The sequence below is a fragment of the Ambystoma mexicanum genome, chromosome 5p (assembly GCF_040938575.1).
Source record: "Ambystoma mexicanum isolate Mex_15411 chromosome 5p, UKY_AmexF1_1, whole genome shotgun sequence".
In the NCBI taxonomy this organism is placed as follows: Eukaryota; Metazoa; Chordata; class Amphibia; order Caudata; family Ambystomatidae; genus Ambystoma; species Ambystoma mexicanum.
In genome coordinates this window covers 784,249,379-784,271,687 of record NC_090930.1, presented here as the reverse complement: position 1 = coordinate 784,271,687, position 22,309 = coordinate 784,249,379, and the positions used below count along the sequence as shown (strand labels likewise).

The 22,309-nt window shown below is 49.8% G+C and overlaps 1 protein-coding gene across 4 annotated transcripts in view; it reads left to right on the top strand.

The window, feature by feature from the left end:
• Positions 1 to 22,309, top strand: part of TRANK1 (tetratricopeptide repeat and ankyrin repeat containing 1) — a 2,632,183-nt gene that overhangs the window by 1,114,261 nt on the left and 1,495,613 nt on the right. For all 4 annotated transcript variants that reach the window (XM_069613200.1, XM_069613201.1, XM_069613199.1 and 1 more), the window contains one exon: positions 10,929 to 11,108. In XM_069613200.1, the coding sequence (XP_069469301.1) occupies positions 10,929 to 11,108 (180 nt within the window). The remainder of the gene's footprint in view (positions 1 to 10,928; positions 11,109 to 22,309) is intronic.

Here is a 22,309-nt window from a genome sequence, read left to right as displayed (position 1 = left end):
GCGCCAAACTGAGAGTCCAAAATAATGCTACTGCAAATATATTGAAACACACCAATCATGAGGTGAAACAAACATGTTTATTTTGCTTTTGTACAAAGGGGTCTCAACACCCTGCGATGTATGCGTACAGACTCCGGGGAGAGAGAGAGCGAGCTTGGGCGAAAAGGGACAAATATATACAGTTTGAATAACAAACAGCAGGCTAGTTCAGCCCCTTCATGTGACATGATTCATGACCAGACAACGTAGGTAAGATTACCATAACAATGTATTTGCTCATTCCCCGTCGTCTTGCAGACAATTTACTGTCTGGAAACCGGGCAAAGCGGAGTGTGGGAGCATATTGTGTTCTATAGTACAAGTTAACAATTGGGCTACTTATCTATACTGCTCCTAGAGCTTAAGGTCAGTCTGCTCTTCAGTTTAGCACCACGTTTTCTCGGGAGGAACACGTTCAGTTGCACATTATTATAATTAACAGTCGAGAGGAAAAATATAGCTAAGACAGCAAGGCACCTAACTTGTAGATTAGTTATGCTTCTGCAAGGACTTCAAGGTTCTATAGTGTAAGACAAACAACACGCTCATCAGATTGTGCATTCCTGTGCGAGTCAGATAGTTCATGCAGCGGTCTTCTACCGCGTTCAGAGCGAAATGAGCAGGAGTTCTAGGAAGGCCACCTAGATGGCCAAAACAAAATGGCAGTGTGTGGCCAATGTTACAATGCGGAAATGTGGCGCGATTATGATTAGGCCAACATACATCATGACGGTACCAAATCGAATATACTTTCACAAATGAGTGTGACAAATCTAAACAATTTTGGATAGTACTCATGTATATGTTAGCGAGGACTAGTACACGTTTCGGCGTGCCGTAGTTGCGGCATCCATGTCGAGCCTTCCTCAGGGCGGGTAAGCCTAATAACCCTAGGGGGGGAGATTCCATACTCGTAAAAGACACAAATAATCATTTTAATTCTTTTCTGCTAATCAATTTCCGAAAAAAATCCCCACATAATGCTTACCCTGTACTTCAGACAGGGGTATGCAGAATGTGTGACATTTTCTCCAGACACAGAAGTACCTATGATGGATGGACAGACTCCTCCTGAAAAATTGGCGTATCTGATAATATACACAGCCATTGTGGGGAATAATCACGGGCTGGGTCAGCCCCATGTAGATGCATGCGAGTGGTTGTAGCATTATAGACAGGAGGAGGCCTATGTGAAAAAATGTGGGCGGAGAAATACCTCATAAGTACCTTGCAAGTGGTTCTCTTGGCCCCAGTATTGTAGATTAGGGATCCCCTGTTCAAATTTGCAGCGAAGACTGGATATCAGCCAGAGGACAATTTTTTTCTGGTCCTCTGTGGCAGAGGAGACAAAACAGAAGAGGACTTTGCTAAGTAAAAATAACCGCCTCTTAAACAATCAGTCTCTTAACCCTAGCAGTCTAAGCATGTTAAAATTGTATATACCGGCAAGAGAAACTGATCACCTATAAGTGTTTGGTATATTTGTTCTAGAGATTCTGGAAAGACACATGGCAGGATGTGTGGGACCTACCTGGGCGTAAATTACTTGATCCCCTGGCCTGGACCAGGATTATGCTGAAAAGCGCTGCTACGCGCTACAATTCGCGAGGGTTTTAATCCATGCATGATCAGGATTCACACTGCCGTACAATGAGCTGTAAGATAGAAAAGCTATGCTGTAATGGGCGTTCCAGTCCTCCAGACATCCTCCCTCTTGTCCGCATGACTGAGGCCCAGGAATACAGGATCTGCAGAGCTGCACAGGAACAGAAGCCAGCTGGAACAGTTTTTCTTCTAACCAAAGGTACTGTAAAGTCTAAGAGAATGTATCTCTTGTTGTGTAACCACTTGTTCTCCAGCATTGGATCTTTCATGGATTCACATGCTTAGAATATTCCCCGTCGTCAGGATGGGAATCCCCGGTACATTATATAGACCCTTTCCCGTAGGGAAACTTTTTCGACGCTTATGCGTCCTATCCACCTCGTTTTGTATCATGCGTGCCCGTGCCATCAGGACGCCATGATATAAATACAGGACCCGCCCCCGCGCTCCCTCAGATTTCAACCGTCTTTCAAAGTAGTGGGATCCTCGTGGTTACTGCTAATTGAAATTAGGTTGTATTGTCGCTTCGGCGACGTTACATTCTGGAAAAAATATGTCCGGAAAAGCTTTATTTCGTCCTTGTGCGACATGTGCACTCAAAAAAGTCTATGAAGGTGATGCCCACATGGATTGTATCTACTGTCTCCACCCGCACCACACGGCGGATACATGCGAGATATGCCAGGGTTTCTCCCAAAAAACCCTTAAAGACCGGAAAAGAAGGTTGGTCGACTGGCTTAACGACGGAGCGGGTGCCTATCCGGCATCAGAAGTTGGCTCCACGGCCTCCAGGAGCAAGTCGGAACCTCCCTCGAAGAAGGTGCGGCCCGTCGAAAAATGCCCTGCGGACAAGCATACGGGGAAGCATGCTGGGTCTTCCTCATCACACAAAAAGCCCTCCTCCTCCTCATCATCTAAGACGGAGAGGCAAGCGGCATCAAAATCCTCCTCAGGGGACCGTCCTAGGTCTTCCGTGAGTCGAGACGCTTCGGCAGGGAAGTCGGCAATGAAATCAGCTACGAAGTCTAAAGGCTCGGTGCCGGCTACTTGCTAGTCGACCCCGGTGTCGCTGACGATGCCTATTACTATTCAGGCAGCAGCGGTGGGGATTCCTTCGTCGACGGTGACTCAATCTATGGCCTGGCAGCCGGAGGTTTGCGACCCGCCCCCCCCCCCCGAGGTCCTACTGCAGCCAGACACGGCCTTGTCGGTGTCGTCGGTGGAAGGAGAATGTGGCATGGTTATGCAGCCGTCGGACTTGGGCTTACGGCCTTCCAATACGTCGACGACGAGTGCGAGTGGGGGTGTGGTCCCTCTATCCTCGACGTTGCTGACCCCCCAGACGTTTTTGTCTCTGGATGTGCTTAATACACTTCAGAAGCTCCTGCAGCGTCTGGATACGCAGATCCCTCAGCCTGGCACTTCATCGTTGGTATTTTCTGCACCTTCTGTCGACGAACAAGCTCAAGCAGCTCGCTCGACGACCAAAAGCCCGTCGGCCTCCCAGGTGGTGAAGGATCGTCCTCGAGCGCAGGAGGAGGGTGAGCTATCGGAGTCCGATTCTATACGAGGTGACTCAGGGTTGGACATTTCCCTGTCACCGTCGAGAGACCCAACATGGAATTCGGATGTAGAGGTAGAGTCTACGAGGAGCCAGGCACAACCATCTCCTCCGGATGATGTGGGAGCCTTCCATGCAATGATGGGAAAAGCGTGTTCAGAGTTCGGCTTAATTCCTGAGGAGCAAAAGAAAGACTGTTTTCTTTTTGATCACATGGGTCAAAGGAGAAAATCGGTATTTGCCATCCCAATCCTGGACCACGTGTGGCAAGAAGGCCTCAAGACGATGCGTCATCCGTTCTCGGAACCGGCTATTAAGGGGCGTACTGAGAAAAAGTTTAAAGCTCCGGAGTCCACTCCAAAATGCCTAACATCACAGCCTCTGTCAGACTCTGTGGTTTCGGCGGCGGCGGCTAGGAAGGCCAGAGTACAGCAAAAATGTTCAACCCCACCAGAAAGCGAGGCCAGGAGGCAGGACGCCTTTGGAAAAAAGGTGCTCTCAGTCGGCGCCACGACGGTAAGAGCAGCCAGCTCCTTGGCGATTGTATCATGATATGATAGGGAGATGTGGCATAAACTAGCCCCTATCCTAGAACATCTGCCGGAAGAACATCGAAAAGCAGCCATGCTGCTAGTACGAGATGGTGAGGAGGCCTCGAACCATGCAATTAATATTGCGGTGGACCTAGCAGAGTCTGGGTTCAAACAAATCAATCATGGCGTAGTTCTACGTCGACAAGCGTGGCTCAAATGTACTACTTTTAGACCTGAAGTCCAGTACAAAGTCCTAGACATGCCATGTGAAGGAGAACATCTGTTTGGAGACAAGGTAGATGAAGCCTTGAAGGGGATGAAGGAAGACACGGATACCGCTAGGTCTCTCGGCGCCCTCCAGACAGGTAGAGGTTTTCGCTCTTTTCGCCCCTTCAGGGGTGCTTCCGGAAACTCCCGCTTTGGAGACTCTAGGGACCGTGGGTTTAACAGGCCCTCATACTCCTCACAAGGTTACAGACGGGCATCCCAGTTGGCACGTAGAGGCAGAGATTATCAAGCCTCCAGACGACGCGGCTCGGGTCCCTCGTCGACGAAGGACAAGCAAACCAGCAACCAATGACGGCCTTCGGAACGTCCTGGGGGGTCGAGTCTCTCATCATATCGACCAATGGAAATGCATCACCACAGATCGATGGGTTCTGGACACGATTCGCATGGGTCATGCGCTGAAATTCAAAAACAAGCCTCCAAGTCTTCCGCCAGTGTTTTCGACCCAGCCCCACCTTCGAGTTCTAAGACAAGAGGTGGCACTTATGCTGCAAAAAGGAGCGGTAGAACGGGTTCCTGTGGCACAGGAAGGAAAAGGGGTTTATTCCCGGTTCTTCGTTGTCAAGAAGCCAAATGGAAAATGGAGGCCCATTCTCGACCTGAGGGTACTCAACAAATGGCTAAAGAGCTCAAAATTCAAAATGCTAAAGCTCCAGGAGGTTATCAGGTCAGTGCAACCCATGGATTATCTGTCGTCGCTAGACCTTCAAGATGCATATTTTCATATCCCAATACGTCCACGACACAGGAGATATTTAAGGTTCGTCGTCGGGCGAAAGCATTTTCAGTTCAAGGTCCTCCCGTTCGGTCTCAAGTCCTCCCCCAGGACGTTCACCAAGAGTTTGGCCCCTATAGCGGCCCATTTAAGGAAGGACGGTCACCATGTCTATCCCTATCTAGACGACTGGCTGGTCAGAGGTTCGTCCATGGAACAAACACGAAACAGTCTGGGGGCCACGATGTCCCTCTTACAGGAACTGGACTTCGCGATAAACTTCAGCAAGTCCTCAGTAGAGCCTTCGAGGACCTTGGTCTTTCTAGGAGCGGAGTTTCATACGCACACAAGCCTTGTAAGACCATACAGCGAAAGAATACAGAAGCTACAAAGCAAGGCGTCGGAATGGAGATGCGGTACCAGGGTGTCGGTGCGCAAATACATGTCCCTGCTAGGGACCATGTCATCCTGCATTCCGTTGATAAGCAACTGCCGTCTGTTTATGAGGCCTTGCCAGGAATTTCTAGCGGATCGTTGGACGCAGAGCCAAGGTCGCTGGCCCGACAGACTGGTCATCGACGAACAACTGGTACAAGCACTCTGTTGGTAGAGAGTCTCTACTCATCTAACGAAAGGAATGCCTCTGGTGGAACCGGAGTTCCAGAAGACGGTGGTGACGGATGCATCGCTGAGCGGATGGGGAGCTCATCTGGATACGTTACAGGTACAAGGCTGGTGGTCGTTACAAGAGTCCTCCCTGCATATCAACCTGCTAGAACTGAGGGCAGTGCGGTGGGCTCTAAAATCTTTTCTCCCTCAACTGAGAGACTCCGTGGTGCGTGTCATGACGGACAACACGACTACAATGTTTTACCTCAGGAAACAAGGAGGAACACGTTCCAGGTCCCTGTCGAGGGAGGCACAGAAAATCTGGCATTGGGCCCTGCAACACAACATGCTAATCTTGGCGTTCCACCTGCCAGGTGTGAGAAATGTGGAGGCAGATACCCTCAGCAGGGAAATGAACGAAGTTCACGAATGGGTGCTGAACGACCAGCAACTACAACATGTATTCAAGAAGTGGGGACATCCTTCCATCGATCTGTTCGTGACGAAGGACAACAGGAAATGCCCGCAGTATGCAAGCAGATGGCCTCAACAGGGCTCACTGGGGGATGCGTTCTCCTTCCCATGGACGAACAAATTCCTGTACGCATTCCCTCCATTTCCTCTTATCCGGAGGACGTTGCAATGGATCCTCAAGTACCCATGTCGGATGATTCTGGTGGCCCCGTATTGGGCCAGACAGGTGTGTTTTTCAGACCTGCTGCACATAGCGGCAGCGGAGCCAATGAGGTTCAGGAAGATCCCCAACCTTCTGTCTCGACAGGAGGGTACTGTTTGGCATCACGACCCGGACAGCCTCAAGTTGACGGCCTGGCTCCTGACTTCGCCGAACTACGCGGAGGAGTGTCGTCGTATTCTGCAAGCGGCAAGAGCACCTTCCACAAACACTTCATACTCGTACAAATGGAGGAGTTTCTGTCAGTGGTGTGTGGATCAACCAGGTTTGGTTCCGCAGTCGATTACGCCGGAACAGCTCCTTCCATACTTGCTGTTCTTGGCTCAAAAGGGCTTATCGGTGTCGTCGATAAAAGTACACCTGGCCGCCATCTCCAGGTTTACGCGTCAACGGCATTCCGCACCATTATTCAGCGACCGCCTGATTAAGCACTTCCTTAAAGGTCTGTTCAGGAGTTTCCCTCCCGAGAAGAGATTTCCTCCGGTGTGGAGCCTCAATCTGGTGTTAGCGTCTCTTATGAAACCTCCTTTTGAACCAATGTCATCATCGTCTCTAAAGTTTTTGTCGTGGAAATTGGCCTTCCTGGTGGCCATCACTTCAGCCCGACGTATTTCGGAAATCCAAGCTCTAATGGTAGACCCACCATACTTAAGATTTTTCAAGAACAAGGTGGTCCTTGCCACTAACCCACAGTTCATACCGAAAGCTCCTTCAGTGTTCCATAAACATTCCTCTATTGTCTTACCTACGTTTTTTCCAGAGCCATGCTCGGGAGCGGAGCGCACGTTACACACATTAGACGTGAAAAGGGCTCTCAAGTTTTATCTTCATCGCACGCAACCTTTCAGGAAAACGAGGCAATTGTTCGTGGCCTATGGTTTGGGTGCTAAAGGCAAAGCCATTTCAAAGCAAGGACTGTCAAGATGGGTATCGTCTACCATTTCGTACTGCCATTCCAAGGCTGGGAAGCCCCTTCTGCGACGCCCAAGAGCTCATTCAACTAGAGCGGCGGCATCGTCGACGGCGCTGTGGTCTGGAGTCCCTCTGGGGGACATCTGCATGGCGGCTACCTGGGCAGCTACACACACTTTTACCCGCCATTACTGCCTGTCACAACAACATGCCGAAGATACTCGGATGGGACAGGCGGTGCTTCGACACCTATTCCAATAAGGTAAGCCCCGGTTGAGGGGTTAGATCTTGTTGCAATTATGACTGAATATTGTTCGTTTTCTATGTTAACAATTGCTTATGGGTACACGACCATAGGGAACGGGCATTGTGAGGAAAGTATGTGAGTTTGCATGCACGCCTCCTCTTTTCGGGATGGTACTGCTATGTAATCTATTCAAAGCATGTGAATCCATGAAAGATCCAATGCTGGAGAAGGGAATAGTTTCTTACCTGTAACTCCATTTCTCCAGCATTGGTATCTTTCATGGATTCACATGCGCCCGCCTGCCTCCCCGGGCCATGCAAACTGGTTCCCCCACTACTTTGGGGGCCGAAATCTGAGGGAGCGCGGGGGCGGGTCCTGTATTTATATCATGGTGTCCTGACGGCGCGGGCACGCATGATACAAAACGAGGTGGATAGGACGCATAAGCGTCGAAAAAGTTTCCCTACGGGAAAGGGTCTATATAATGTACCGGGGATTCCCAGCCTGACGACGGGGAATATTCTAAGCATGTGAATCCATGAAAGATACCAATGCTGGAGAAATGGAGTTACAGGTAAGAAACTATTCCCTTCTCAAGTGGAGACTTGTGTTGGTTGGTTCTGTAGAGTTGCTAACAGCTTCTTTACCTCACAAGCCTAATCGGCGTATGGACCTGGTTTGATTTCTTCTTTTCTACAAAGACTTTTAAAACATTGTGCAAGACTTTTACCTACCTGCAAAAATTGCTTCAGCTCCCCTAGACTTTTGCCCAATTGACTTTGGCCTGGCCTTCCCTCTGACTGTATGGTTTACCTTCCTTCCAAGAAGGGGTTAACTTACTTTTTTTATTTTTTATTTATTTATTGCATTTAAATTGTAAAACATTTTTTGCAATGTTTCTCAAATCAGCCAAAAAACCCCAGTTAAAACAAGTTGACTACTAAAACCAAACAGAGTGGAAAAAAATAAGGAGTCGAAGATTAAATCAACTCACTGTGCCAGTCTCAAAAGATATTCTTTCGAGAAATTGAACAAGTGTAATTACATTTTTAGTTCTCAGTCCGTCTATCAATATGTTCCACCAAACCAAAGGTATCCCCCTTTCCTTATTTAAGAGCAACCTCCAGCCTTTATAGGCTACTGTAAAACATTGCTCCTCATTTTCCTACATTTTACCTCTGACAGTGCTGTGATGAGGAAGAGTCGACTAAGAGTAATGGCCACTAAAAGTTAAATTCACCACTCTGGTACTCGAATGAGTAAGATGCTTGCAAAGCTCTGTGAGGGTCAAGCATGTCCCTTTTAACTCTGGTCAGGCTAGATCAATTGAGATCATACACCTGCAACCTGTCGAGTGGTTGCAGGTGTATAAAGGGAGACCAAAGATTCAGCAGAGAGAGCAACAGGGAGGCCTGTGTGGGAGAGACCAACAGAGGACCCCTTTTGTGAGGAGCCAGCTGAGGTGGGACCTGAGAAGGAGCCAGGACTCCGGCCGACATCCCAGAGGACATGTGGAGCAGAAGGCGAGTTTTGCCGTTGGGCTTCCACAGGTGTGGGAGCCTTCGTGTTGGAGAACGAGCAGCTGGAGCTGCTAGCAAGCAGGAAAGGAAAGAGGACACTGTCCTCACAAAAGCAGCAGAGTTGCCAATGGGTGCAAGGCAGCACCGGGCGAGCGGGTCTCGCACGCTGGCATAAGAACCGAAATGAAGCAGCAGGGCCACCAGAGCGGAACGCAGAGGACTGGTGAGTGTCAGGGAAAGCCACTCAAAAGCTGGGGCGCTCATAGTGGGCTGTGTCTAAGTAACAAAGTGCCATATGATTAGAAATTTAAAACCAAGCTGAATTAAGCATATTGAATACGAAACTGAATGAAAACTTGAAAAAAAACTGAATTATGCATATTGAATACCGAACTGTTTGAAAAGTTGAAATTAAGCATATAGAATACTGAACTGAAATAAAACATTATGGGCAAAGCAAATAGCTCTTGAAAGCCAAAAGGGAAAGTGCCCATGTGAAAGCATCCTACAAAAAAGAGCGCAAGTGTGAAACAGTGCCACAAAAAGGTGGAGCATGAACAAGACCACCATAAATTGAACTTTATGAATAGAGACAGTGCGGCAAGTTCAAAGACTAGCAAGAGATGTGTGACACGTTATGGCAAAGCCAAGAGGCTTACCATGAGATGCCAGAAGCGTTTAAAACTGCACATAATGCCAAGAGGCCGACAAAGTTAAATTAAGTGAATTTGAATCTGTACACAGGGGCAAATACAGAAGAACATGTGTAGTCTGAAGAGCCTAGGGATCCTGGTTGCGCATCCTGTGATGGGTGTATTGTGTGGTTTGACAACTGCGTATAGACCAGTGAGACCTAAATTGTGAAAGCCAAAGACATTAAGAAAAGAAACATTGAGCAGGTAAAAATAAGATGGTGAAAAGGACGCCAACCAGGGGATGCTCATTTGCGTGACCTGTCATGGGTGGACCTTGTGGTCTGGCAACTGCGCCTAGACTGAGGAGACCTCCTTAATGAAACATAAATAAAACCGAAATAATGCAACTTTGTTTTGTGCACCTGAAGAGTAACCAAGGAATTTTGTGCTGTGAATATTTGAACCAACGAGAGGGGCTGGGGGGGCCACAACCCCTGCTTGTTGGAAGTTAACAATGAAGAGAAGCATTGTGAACCCTCAAGAAACTGTGTATATTAAAACAAACCAGGAAGGAGCCCGGTAAGTGAGCTGGTGATGTAAACCAGGACGGGCTTCAGGTTGACCTAGAGTTGTGTTGAATTTTTGAAAGACTGAAACAAATACCAGTTGCTACCTTGAAATTTTGGGGAAGGGAACCCTGGGACCTGATGAACTGCAAATGCTGTCTTGAGGACGGAGCCTCAGGATCCTTTTCTTTTGAACTGTGTTACCTGGGGGTTGGGAAAGAGAACCCCAAGGATTGTGTGGAACTGCATTGCCTTGAACTTGGAAAACATAATAGTGAGACGTTTTGTGGAAACATGGAAAATGTAATCTTGAGACTTTAGTGGAACTTTCTTGAACTTGGGGAAGGAGAGCTGAAAAGGAAGCCAAAAGTTAGCCCAATCTCATAACTTTGTGTTGCTCACCATTTCGTTTATTATCCCTACACCTTGTTTAGCTTTAAGTTGAACTCTTTGACTCAGACTTTTCTTAGTTTCGTTCAGGTAGGGAAATCCCACCTTGGCTAACGGCAAGTTAGGTCTTCTACCATCCTGATATTTGATTTAATAAATCATTTTATTTTGAGCTTTGAATCTGTTGTCTGTATCTTGCTTCATGATGCCTTCCCAGTAGCCTCTGGTGTTTGGGGCAGAGGGTGTGATGTGGCTCCAATTGGGCTTTTATTTGATGAAGATCTTCACAGTAATGTTTGTGTAAACTGCATGTTGTGTATACCTGCTGAACGGTTTCATAGCTATCATATGAAGTTAAAATGCATGATTCCACCTTCTTGGTTTGATATCATTTCCTTTCCCAAATTAGACAGAAGGTGATATGTTCTGTGATTAAAATGAAAACTGTAAGCCACAGTGCCTGTGTGGCATGTGTTAAACTGTTAAACCGTTCATTATGATCTTTTAAACAGTGTGCACCTTAGGTTGCTCTCTCCCAGGAGATGTACCCTGTTCATAGTGTGCAACAAAAATACATTGTCATTGACTACTGTTGACTTGTTTCTAAATTACAGGCCAAACAGAAGATGTGCAGATGCTCCTCAATTATGGAGTGGATCCCAGTTTACTTGATGGGCAAAATAGGTGTGCTGCTGATTTGCTGAAGAAGAATAAAAACTTTAAAGCCGAGGACCTGATAAAGAAACATCTTGCTAGACAAGACATTCCTTCACCAGTTCCTGTAGCACTGCCAGGTACAGCACTCTGACTTTTGCACTCTAGTTCACACATGACGTTAGTTGCTATTATGCTCCTCGTTGAGTCGCATTTCTTTGAATGATATTAACTTAAAAATCTGGTGACTTGAAAGGCTGAAGCTGTGGCTCCCCTCAAGCCTCTCCAGTCGTTTTCTTCAGTCCCTTTTTATTTTTCTCTGAAGTGACTCTCAGGGAATGGCCTCTTTCGCAACACATCCTTGTTTGTTTAATTCTCCATAATCCATTTACAGTGCTTAATATCGTAATGATTAACTGTAGAGTATGAATGTTTTTACATGTTGAATTTAGTCAACGGCATTGCCGTTTCTCCTGGTGTCTTGGGCATGAACGAGTCCTGATCATGATGAAAAATGCTAACATTATTTTCTTTGTGCAAACCATCCCCTATGCCCTGAGCCTCTAGGCACTACTGCTGGACTGACTGGAATTTTATTTAATTGACTTTGAAGGTGCGTGAGTTTTTTTTTATCTCACTGACACCTGCATTTTCCTTTGTTTTGGCAACACTGCTGCCCATCTTCTCAGGTTCCATATGGGGAGACCTCCCCCTTTGTTTTGGCTGTCTTGCTTTCATACGGGAACACCTCCCACCTTATCTAGGGTGTTGCCAGGGTCCCCTAGGATCCTTTGTGCAGGGGAGTTTTGGGCTCACTGGTTAGACCTTGGATCTACAAGTACACAATTGGTCATTTGCCTTGTGTTTTATATGACAAGGCCTGTGACTTGGCCTTGTCAAAGCAAGGAGGGGAGTCAGCCCTAGTCATGAGGACAGATTCAACCACAAGGGTCCCGGGGAACTGAAAACCCTGTGCCATTTTCTCCAGCCCTAACCTCCCGGTAGAGATAGTCACCCATGTTTTTCCTTTGTTCACAGAAGTTGAAGAAAACGGAGCAACATTTGCGAAGTGCTGCTGCAAGAGAAGATTGGACCACTGAAAGGAGATGAAGGAATGGATGCCACACTGGGCCAAGTGAGACACACAGGCCCGACAGGAGCGGGCGCGAGAGTAAATGCACATGAAAAGCCATGTCTCCACGTGGCAGCCGCAACACCTCACGTGAGCCACTGAAGGAAACCGCTCCACTCCCGCCTCATCTCGGCCACCATGAACCAGCAGGGAAGTGGGACCCCTCCCCCCCACACCCCCGGGGCACTTTCCTCTGGGGAAACCCAAAAGGAACATTGAACTGTCTGCAACGTCATACCTTAAATGAGGCAAGCCTGTGCTGAGATGGTGTAGCACCATTTTGAAAATCTTCACTTGCACATATACACCACAGGGAGGGACAAAGAGGGTAGATTTGGTATGTAGAGGTGGCCAGTACCCACAAGGAAGCAGAAAGTGTGGGTTTTCTGAGTACGGTAAAAAGGTGGTTCTGAAGTTTGAGGGCACGTGTTTGTGTGGTGAGTGAGTAGAAGATGGTTAAGTTAAGGAGTGAATGTGAAGCCAATGGACCTCATTACACGGTAGGCGGTAACCATGGCGCTATTAGCGCCATGGTTGTCGCAGGTATTTTACCGTGTCCGCCTTGGTGGATGGCGGAATTACCACCCTACTCCAAGGTGAGCGGGGGTGGTAATTCCCCATTCACCAAGGCACTTCCCCATTCCCATTTTTGCCCCCAGAGGGCTCAATGGGAATGGGGAAGGAGCTAATTACGGTACAGCAAGTTGCGGTACCGTAATTAGCACAAAGGTCCCATAGCGGGCCCGTTCCTTAACGGCTGGTAAAACCAGCCGTTAAGGTCGGGTCCCACAAAGGGGCCTCGTAGTAAGGCGGTAAGGGTTTACCGGTACCGGTGCCCTTACCGGTACCGGTAAACCATTACCGCCTACCGTGTAATGAGGCCCAATGTCACTGGGTTAAAGGAGGGTGTTTGGGTAGTAGTTTTGGGAGGAGAGGAGGGAGAGTAGTAGTGGGAGGAGTGAGAGTAGTAGTGAGCGGACGCAGAGTAGTTGTGGGAGGAGGCATGTAGTGAAGAAGAGAGGAATAATTGAGTGTACTGATAACATAAAAGGGTGGAGGCGGGAGCTATGAGTAGTGAAACATGGGGCGACAGAAGTGTGGTGGGTGGAGTAAGGTGGAAAGGAGACGGTAAGATTAGAGAAGGAGGAGGTACATGGGGGCGTGAGTGTACAAGCCTGAGTGCAAGCCACTTTCCAAACCCCTTTATCACACTGACTGGCTAGAGTAGGGACAAGTAGGAAGTCCATGGGGCTTTTAGAGGGCCATTGTTTATGAAGCCCATCCAAGTGAAAATGAAATAGGGGTATTTATATGCCTTGTCCCCTTTGCTCCATCCTTGTGGGCGTCCCCCAACATGGGATGGTACCAGAACCTTTGGCAGCGAAACAGTGACCTTCTGCTTTAAATTTAGTATAGCGCACAGGGGCGCGACCTGGGTGTTGGAACGCCCTCCTCCCCCATGGCCCCACCCTCCGGCGCCTCACCTCACTCCCTTTTCCTGCACAGAGGGTGTCGGACCTGGCAGCTAGGCACAGAGACTTTTCTAACTTTCTGCTTGCTCCCTGTTATTTTGTTTATCAATCTTCTTCACTTCCCTTTAGTGCCTCCCCCGGCACATGTCATCTTAAGGAGGATTCACAAGATGTGGGTCCTGCGACCGCTCGTTCCCAGGCTCAGGTTTCCATGCACTCTGTCTTGTGTGCCTGGGGCCCGACCACCGCTAGGACGCATGCGTGGTTTGCAGCGCTCTCGGTCTCCATGCATTGATGAATCGACTGTTGTATTGGAGAGAGATCCTCCACTCTTCTCCACCAGGGCATCTTAAATAGTTTGTCTCCAGGACCACACATCAAGACAAGGTAGGCCCTTTGTTTAGTACCGCTCCTCAGTACAGAGACTCCTTTCCAGGGGTTCCCGCGGCCAGGGGTACCATGGATTCTGGTTCAGGTATGCCGGAGGCCTCAAAGGCTACCGGCTCCCAAGCAAAGGGGCCCGGGGGCTCTTGCAGGCGATCCGTTGGCAGACCCAAGCCCAACAAGGTTACCGGCTCCCAAGCAGAGCCGCTCAGGAGCTCTACCGGGCGGTCCACGGAGGGGCGATCAAGTTTGTCGTCCTCATTGGCCTTAGGGGGCAAGGGATCATCGTGTTCTTCCTCCAAGAGTCAGTCCTTGGCACGATCCAGCATGAATACCAGCTCATCGACTGAGGGCGCACTGCCTACCAGAACAGCCTGTGAGGTCGTCAGTCGGGGCAATTCGACCACCGGCCAGCAGGCAGAGTGTTCGGGGACTTCCAGAGAGAGCTCTGAGCTCGACACTTCTGTATCAGGTCCGAGGCCTAAGCCGCGTCATCCCATGTCGGAGCCAGCATGTGGCACAGGGCCTTCATGCCCTCCCCGCCCAGGGCGTGGCGCAAGTTCCCAAGATGGCAGATAGGCACGTGGCAGAGGCTTGTAGACAGGCGGCTATCTTCGATTTGGATCGGCCCTCCCCGTGCTCTGAGCCCTTGAGTGGGCCCTGCAAGAAGGTTCCAGTCCCATTCTCCCGGGAATCAGTAGCCTGTGCCTATCCCTCTTCTGGTTCAGGCCTTGCTGGGTATCCCGACCACTTCCCCTCCTCCTCGCCCTGTACCACCAACGCCTCCCCCTCAGCAACCATTAGATTTGTCTTCAGGTGCGGATCAAGGGGGTGGGACTCCGCTGGCAACTGTGTCCCAGTGCCCGGACTCCCCGCCTTCTGGAAAAAAGGGGGGAGGGACGACGACGACGAAAACATCCAGTATGGAAAACCCTTGGCATCTGTAAAGGCTTTTCATGACCTTCTTCAGGGCCTTGCAGAGTTCTTTGTGTCCCCCAGCCAGATGTGGCCCCCCAGGAGTTGGACGTGCTAGCAGAGGTTTTGAGCATGCGCACCACAGGCTGTTCTGGCATTCCGCTCCAGAAAGATGTCCTTCAGGAGGCAAGGAAGGTCTGAGAGAAGCCCAGGGCCAACGCCCAGATGAGCAAGAAACTAGACAGCAGGTTAATGCTGGCGGATGGGTAACCATTCTTTCTGGCCTCACTCTTCCGTGGTGACTTCAGCATATCTGTTTTCTAAACCATCGTCTTCGTGGTCTTCCTGCAGTACATAGGCCACACCTGATCTGGGACCTCAATGTGGTTCTTGTGGCCGTGTAGTGCAATCCCTTTGAACATATGGCCTTGGTGGACATCCGGCTGGTGACACTGAAGACAGTAATATTGGTGGGGTTCACCTCTGCGTGCCGGGTCAGCGAGCTGCAGGCGCTGTCATCATGCAAGCCCTTTACCACATTTCTCAACAACAAGGTCATCTTGCCCAAGGTGGTCTCTCCGTTCCATTTGAATCAGGAACTCTGCTTGCCGGTGTTCTTCCTGAACCCGCAATCAGAGGCAGAAAGAGCCCTGCATTCCTTGGACCTCAAGATGGTCCTCAAATACTACCTCTCTCAGACAAAATCTTTAAGGAAGTCTGAGGCATTGTTCATTACTTTTGGGGGATCGTCTCCCGGCACCCAGGCTTCCAAAGCTTTTATTGCCTGGTGGATGGTCCAGGCCGTTTCAGAGGCGTATACGGCCATGGGCAAACTAGTTCCCGACAGGATTCATGCCCATGCGGTCAGAGCTAAGGACACAGCTCTCGCGTTTCAGAGACATGCTTCTTGGGATGTCATCAGCAAGGCAGCTACTGGGGCCACACTGTCAGCTTTCTGTGAGCACCCTTCTCCAGAATGGGGGCTGGCATGGATTCACATGCTCATGAGTATTGCCCGTTGTCAGCTTTGGAATCCTGCACCGGGTGGTACCCAGGGGCATGCCTCTCCCGGATCTGAGAAGACCGATCTGGCTTCTAAAGTCCTTTGACGGTGCCCCACCCGTGGGGGTCCAACAGAAGGCCAAGCCCTGTGAGTCCGCTACCGACGGGAGCGCCGCTGCTGCGGCCTCTATGACGGACAGGGTCGCGCTCGACATCCCCATCTGCATCGATCTCCAGCCAATGCTTCGGATCGTCATCCAAGAGAAAGTCAGATTACCCCGGTAAGCTGACGGTGAACCTGGAGACGACTAAGGAGAAGGCCAAGCAGGGTTGGGTGTCAGGCCTAAACGCGTCGGAGAAGGCCAAAGGGGACTGAGCACCCGATCCAGCCTCTAAGGAGAAGGCCAAGCAGGACAAGGTGTCTGAGGAGGCAACGAAGGGCAAGCTGGACAAGAGACCTGGCCCGGCCATGAAGGCCCAGGTGCATCAGGCGAAATCGGCACCCTCCATCAATGTGGTGGTGGCTTCCCTTTCGAAGGCTGTTGTGGCGGACCTGCAGGGTGTCCCCCCACGTCGGCAAGGTTGTCCCTTCCTCCCACCAGGGAGTTTTCGTTCAAGCCCATTGAAAAGACACCGGAGAGGAGGATGCCGACCATCTCCCGAACGCCGTCCCCTCGGGATGCGAAGAATGGGTGGGGTGGCCGTTGAAGGGCTCAAGGGCACAGATTTCTCTTCTGCCGAGGAGCACGAACTTGTTTACCTCCATACCATCCAGGAGTGTCTCCCCACGACGAGGCGACGTCGACTAGGATATCGTCGATGGGGGCGACAGAGGGCCCCAGGACGAGAGCCCTGCCCCTACTCCTACACCCTTGATTCCGCCTAGAGACCTCTCAATGGATATACTCTTGACCCTTCATACTCTGGTATCTGAGATACAGAGGAGGATGCCGGCGATCCCGCCACCCTCCCCTCCTGCCGGGCCACCACAGTGACAACGGGGGAACCTCCGGTCAAGAAAAGGAAGAGGCACCCAATGCTTCCTTGCCACCTTCACCGCTGCCCCGCTCCTACCAAGGGAGACAGTCGGACGGATGATGACGGCAGAATGGGGGACCTTCCGTCTCCTGCGCCCAGATCCTCCCCTCCGAACGAGATAGGATCATTCCATACGATGATCGCCAGAGCATCAGAGCTTTTCCAGCTCATGCCGGAGGATGGGAAGAAGGAGACCATCATTTCCGTCCCGCTACTGGACGACATTTGGGATGACGGGCTGACTCTCACGAATAACCCTTCTACAGCTCCAGCGAAGAGAGACCAGCTGGAAAAGAAGCACAGGGGGCCGGACTCTGCACCCAAGTACTTACAGTCCCAACCGTCACTGGATCCGGTGGTTCCTGCAGCGTCCACCAATCCTGACAACGAGGGGAAGAAGATGGATTCGATGAGTAGGACGGTGATCTACTCTGCAGCGACGACCGTCAAGGCCGCCACACGCTCACTATCGTGGCAAGATACTACCAGGAGCTGTGGTTTAAGCTCATTACCTGCTGCTGGAGGTTTGGGCCATGCTAAAGAAAGGGACGATGGAGCCGGTTCCTAAGCGACTCCGGTGCTCCGGAGTTTACTCAAGGTACTTCCTCGTACGAAAAAAGACCGGCGGATGGAGGCACACTCTCGATCTATGATGGTTGAACAAGCACATAAAGTCCCAGAATTTCAGAATGGGTACGCTTCAACATGTGCTCGGCCAGCTGGAGGAGGGAGACTTTCTGTTGTTGCTGGACCTAGAGGATGCTTACTTTCACATCCCCATCCAAAAAGGACACCGCAAGTTTCTGCGCTTCGTCATTCAGGGGCAGCATTACCAATTCAAGGCCCTTCCTTTCGGGCTGAAATCGGCACCCAGAGTCTTCAAGTGCCTGGCTCCGGGGGTGGCCCATCTACGACTACAAGGGATCCAGGTCTACCCTTATTTGGAGGACTGGCTCATCCGAGCCAGATCGAGAGACATCGCCGTCAACCACATGTCGAGGACCTTCTGCCTGCTGACGAAGCTGGGGTTGTCGGTGAATTATGCACAGTCCTGCTCCATAGCAGGATTCGCTGTTACTGGGATCCTGGCTCAACACGGTGTCATGCCTGTTGTCACCGTCCGAGGAAAGGATAGCGGTGTTAGGCAAAGTTTGTATGCAGTGCCCTTTGGGACCACTACACACAAGCAAAACCAACCTTTGGTATAAGTCTGTACTAGACAGTTTTGTGGTAGCATTGCTGAGCAGCCAGGCTTATCTCAAGAAGGGAATGTGAGCAGCAAGGATGTTACAAAGAGGTCTACAATCACAAGTATTCAAATAAACTCTTACACTCAAGGTTTCTTGGTAAAACACTTATTAATTTATTTCACAGTTAGTTATAAAACATTGACTAGAAGGAGGTAACCTATATCACACAAATATATATTTCAGTACTTTACACTGTCAGGTTCTGAGGCATTTAAACCACTTTGAAGGATGAGCAAAATGGCATTCAGAGCATTTGAAGTGGGAGCAAAAATGCATAGGTTAATAAAAAGAAGATTGCAGTTAGTCTTAAACAGTGAAAATAGTTTGAGCTCGCCAGAGGGGTCAATTCAATGCAATAGGTTAGGCCAAAGTCAATGGGCTAATGTCTTGTATAGGATAGGCAGTTCTGGTAGTTAAACTGAAATGTTTTTGCAAAAGTTCTCAGAAGTAGTTTGTAAAAGAATGATTCGTATGTTGGGTCACAAGCTGATTGAGAGAATTCTCATAAATGTGCTAATTCCATTCACCTTAGAGACCCCCAGCAACTTTGCTGGATTTTGAGGACTTTATTTTTTTTTGTGAGCCTTTTTTTCCCACTCCTTCATGTGTTTTGATGTGTATTTTTGATTATGGAGTTTTAGATAACTCCATAGGCATCATCTCTTTTGTGTGTTACACAGCACCCTCAATGGAGTGACACAGGGATGTCTTTTAGATTTCCCAAAGGTTTAAATACCTTCTCTGGGATAAACTACTGTTTCCCAGAGAATGTTAAGTGGAATTGACTTTACTAGTCTTTTCCAAATGTATAGACCCATCACACACCATCTTACAATGGAGTGCTGGAGTGGTTACATAGTATCCCCTGTGTCTTAACTACTCATGTAGCAGTAAAATTCTAAATGGTGGCAGTGGTTTTACAACGAACTACCATGATTTTTCGTGACCACGAACACTGTTAGCTAAAAATCACGTGCGCCATGTTTTTCAAGATGGCGCCTTAAGCCCCTTTGTTTAAACATGTCCCGATGTTCTTTTTTCGTCATTTCTTTTTGGAAAGTTCCTTCTAGTGTTTGTCTCTGCCTGCCAAACCGGGTTTGGTCCCTTTGTTCGAATGCCTTTGGCCGGCTTCAGGACTGAAGACCGCTTCTGGAGTCTGAGTATCTGGGGTGGGCATGAAGTGAGGGAGTTGCCTGAAACTCCTTGTGCTTAGTCTCCTAGGAGACCCAAATGCACTCTGGCATAATTGGCTGGCTGACTGTCCGGCAAGGACAGCCACCCTGCTGGGTGAGCGACAGCCAGTCGGCCCGCTGCATGGGACGTTCCTACCTGTTTAGAAGAGGAGGGCGCCATTTCTGTAACCACCGAGTGGCAGCTGTTTGGCTTATGGACCAGATGAGAGCTGCGCTCCATATTACATGCTCTCCTTTAGACCCCCGTTGGCCTGCCTACCAATTTTGTGTGGATCTGTTCCTCCTACCTCTGGCGGTTGGACTTTCTCCCCCCAGTCTGTGCCTTATTCTGTAAGGACGGCGGTTGGGAGGCCTCCAGGCTGGGGGAGTCATCTGTCCTATTCCCGGACTCGCTTCCGAGGCTTTTACCTACGCGCTCCCGGTTGATTCCAGAGGCTCTCCTACAGGTGTGGCCGCCTCTCCTGTTCCCTGTAGCCGCAGTCCTGGTGGCATTGTGCTGAGTCTTGAGGTGGGGGGGAAGCATCATATGGTTTAGTCGCTGCCTGGGGAGCGGGGCAACGCGGGGCACCCTCATTTTAGTAGTTTTGGGATGCCTTGTTGGCTCTGCAGCCTCCTTCCTTGGAATTTTGCCGAGGCTGCGTGGATCCCTACGATTGCGCCCCTTACTCCGCTCTCAATGGACTGGGCAAAAGCCCTGCAGAGGTTTCGCCACACCCCCGGGATGACTCGAGAGCTGCGCCGCTGCTAATATTAGTCAATCACAGGCGATGGAGGCCCAAACAGTGAGCGGAACAATGTTGGTGCTGTTGGAGGAGATTCAAGGCTTCCGAGCTGATATCAGTAAGAGACTGGACACGTTAGATGAGAAGGTGGACTCGGTAGATGATCGCGTCTAAGCATTGGAGGCTAATCAATCCTCGATTGATATCCTTGAGTTGCAAATCGATGCCCGCCTGGCAGAGCTGGAGAGAAAAGAGGAGAAGATTGCCCTTAAGTTGGATGACTGGGAGAACAGAGAGAGACGGTGTAACCTGTGTTTCCTGGGAGTGCCAGATCAAGAGGGAGAGACGACGGCGGATATCGTTAAAATAGTGAGGGCAGTGGTGAGAAAGCTTTTTGATGAAGGGAATACCAGTGAGCCTGCTATTGACAGGGCCCACCGAGCGGGGGCCCCAGCGAGAGGCCCTCGGGCGATTCTAATGAAGTTTCACTACTATTCGGAGAAGGCAAAAATTCTGGAACTGGCTCAGAGGAGGGGGCCTATAGAGTGGGAAGGCTCCAAAGTTTCTATCTACCAAGACTTGTCAGCCCTCACTTTGTCATGCAGGCGACTATGCAGCTCCCTAACGAGGTGGCTACAGTCCAGGGGAGTGCGATACAGATGGGGCCACCCATTCTCTCTCTCGTTGGAAGTGGAAGGGTACAAGTACTCACTAGTCTCCGAATCCGACATACAAAAGGTGTCCCAAGATGTGGTGGGCGATCAAGCTACAAGAGACAGACGACTAAGTGGAAAGAGAGCCTTGACGGAGCCACCAAGCACCAAGCAAGTTGCAGAAAGGCGCCGGGTTCGGGGCCATAGGAAATTCAGGAAGATGGCTCCCCCTTCTCCCAGTCAATCAATGGAGCACCTGAGGGGCCCTGACGTTTAATGGGTTTCCTTCAGATTGAAGAAGGGGTAGATTTGGGTGGGGGGATTTGCTACCCCCAGGTTATGTGTAGCTTGCAGAGGGGAGGGGAATTGTTTAATTTTGAAGCACTGTGATTGATTTGTGGGCTCAGAATGTTGAAGGTATCTTTTGTTGTATATTGCCCTGGTGCAGGTAAATCCTGGTGACCTGGCGAGGTGGCAGGTGAAATGTCGTGAGCAGTCCAGGCGCTCGGAAAGGGGTGGGGGGTTTGTTTTTGGATGGTGAAGTTCAATGTTATCAACCGGTTGGAGTCTCGGTTTTCTGGGGGGGTAACTCTTTAAGGGGGTACAAGTCTAGCAGTGGGGGAAGCCCTGGGGGTCTTTGTAATATGTGTGAAAGAGTGCACTGTTTTGACTCCCCTTATGGCTGACCCCGATCTTCTACTGACTCTGGGCCATTTGAACGTACGGGGGCTTAACTCGCCCCAGAAGAGGTCTCTTACCATGAGAGAATTTAGTAGATTGCAGCTGGATTTTCTGTTTCTTCAGGAAACCAATTGGAAAGAGAGGTGGAGAGCCACCTTTGAAAGCGAGGTCGGTGCTTCTTATGAATCCAAGAAAAGAGGGGTAGCAATAGTGGTAGCGGCTAAAGCCCAGTTCACCCTGAAAGCCCAGTACAGAGACCCGGAGGTGCGATTCATTTTGATTAAGGGTGAAGTGAGAGGCTCCTGGTCTCTATATATGCTCCCAACGAGGCCCAGGACTGCTTTTGGTGGGAGATGAAGTCTAGAATAGTGTCATTTACGGATGGTGTTCTAGTGGTGGGAGGAGATTTTAATATGGTCTTAGAACCAGATCGTGATAGTAGGTCCGAGTGGCCCTTTACATACTCTCCATTACAGAGACGCCTGACGACCTCGTTTCAGGACACCAGCGTCAAGCTTGGGTTTCGAGATTCCTTTTCGATTCGGGAGGTCCCTACCCCCTCTTTTACTTATTTCTCCAAAACCCACTTCTCGTACTCTAGAATAGATTACATCCTTGTCGATAGAACTATCTGTGAGCAGATCACGAAAGCAGAGGTGGAAGCGACGCCGTGATCGGACCACGACTTAGTGAAGGTTCAGTTGGGGTTGCCGAGGAGGGTAGCTGGCCAAGGGAGATGGACTTGTAATGATCTCCTGCTGAAGGATAAGAAATTGTACCAGTCCATCCTAGCCTCAATTAAAGAGTTCTTTGAATTCAATGATAACAGACAGGCGAGGACTGAGGGAGTTTGGGACGCCTTTAAGGGCACTATTAGGGGCGTTCTTATAGGGCTGGTG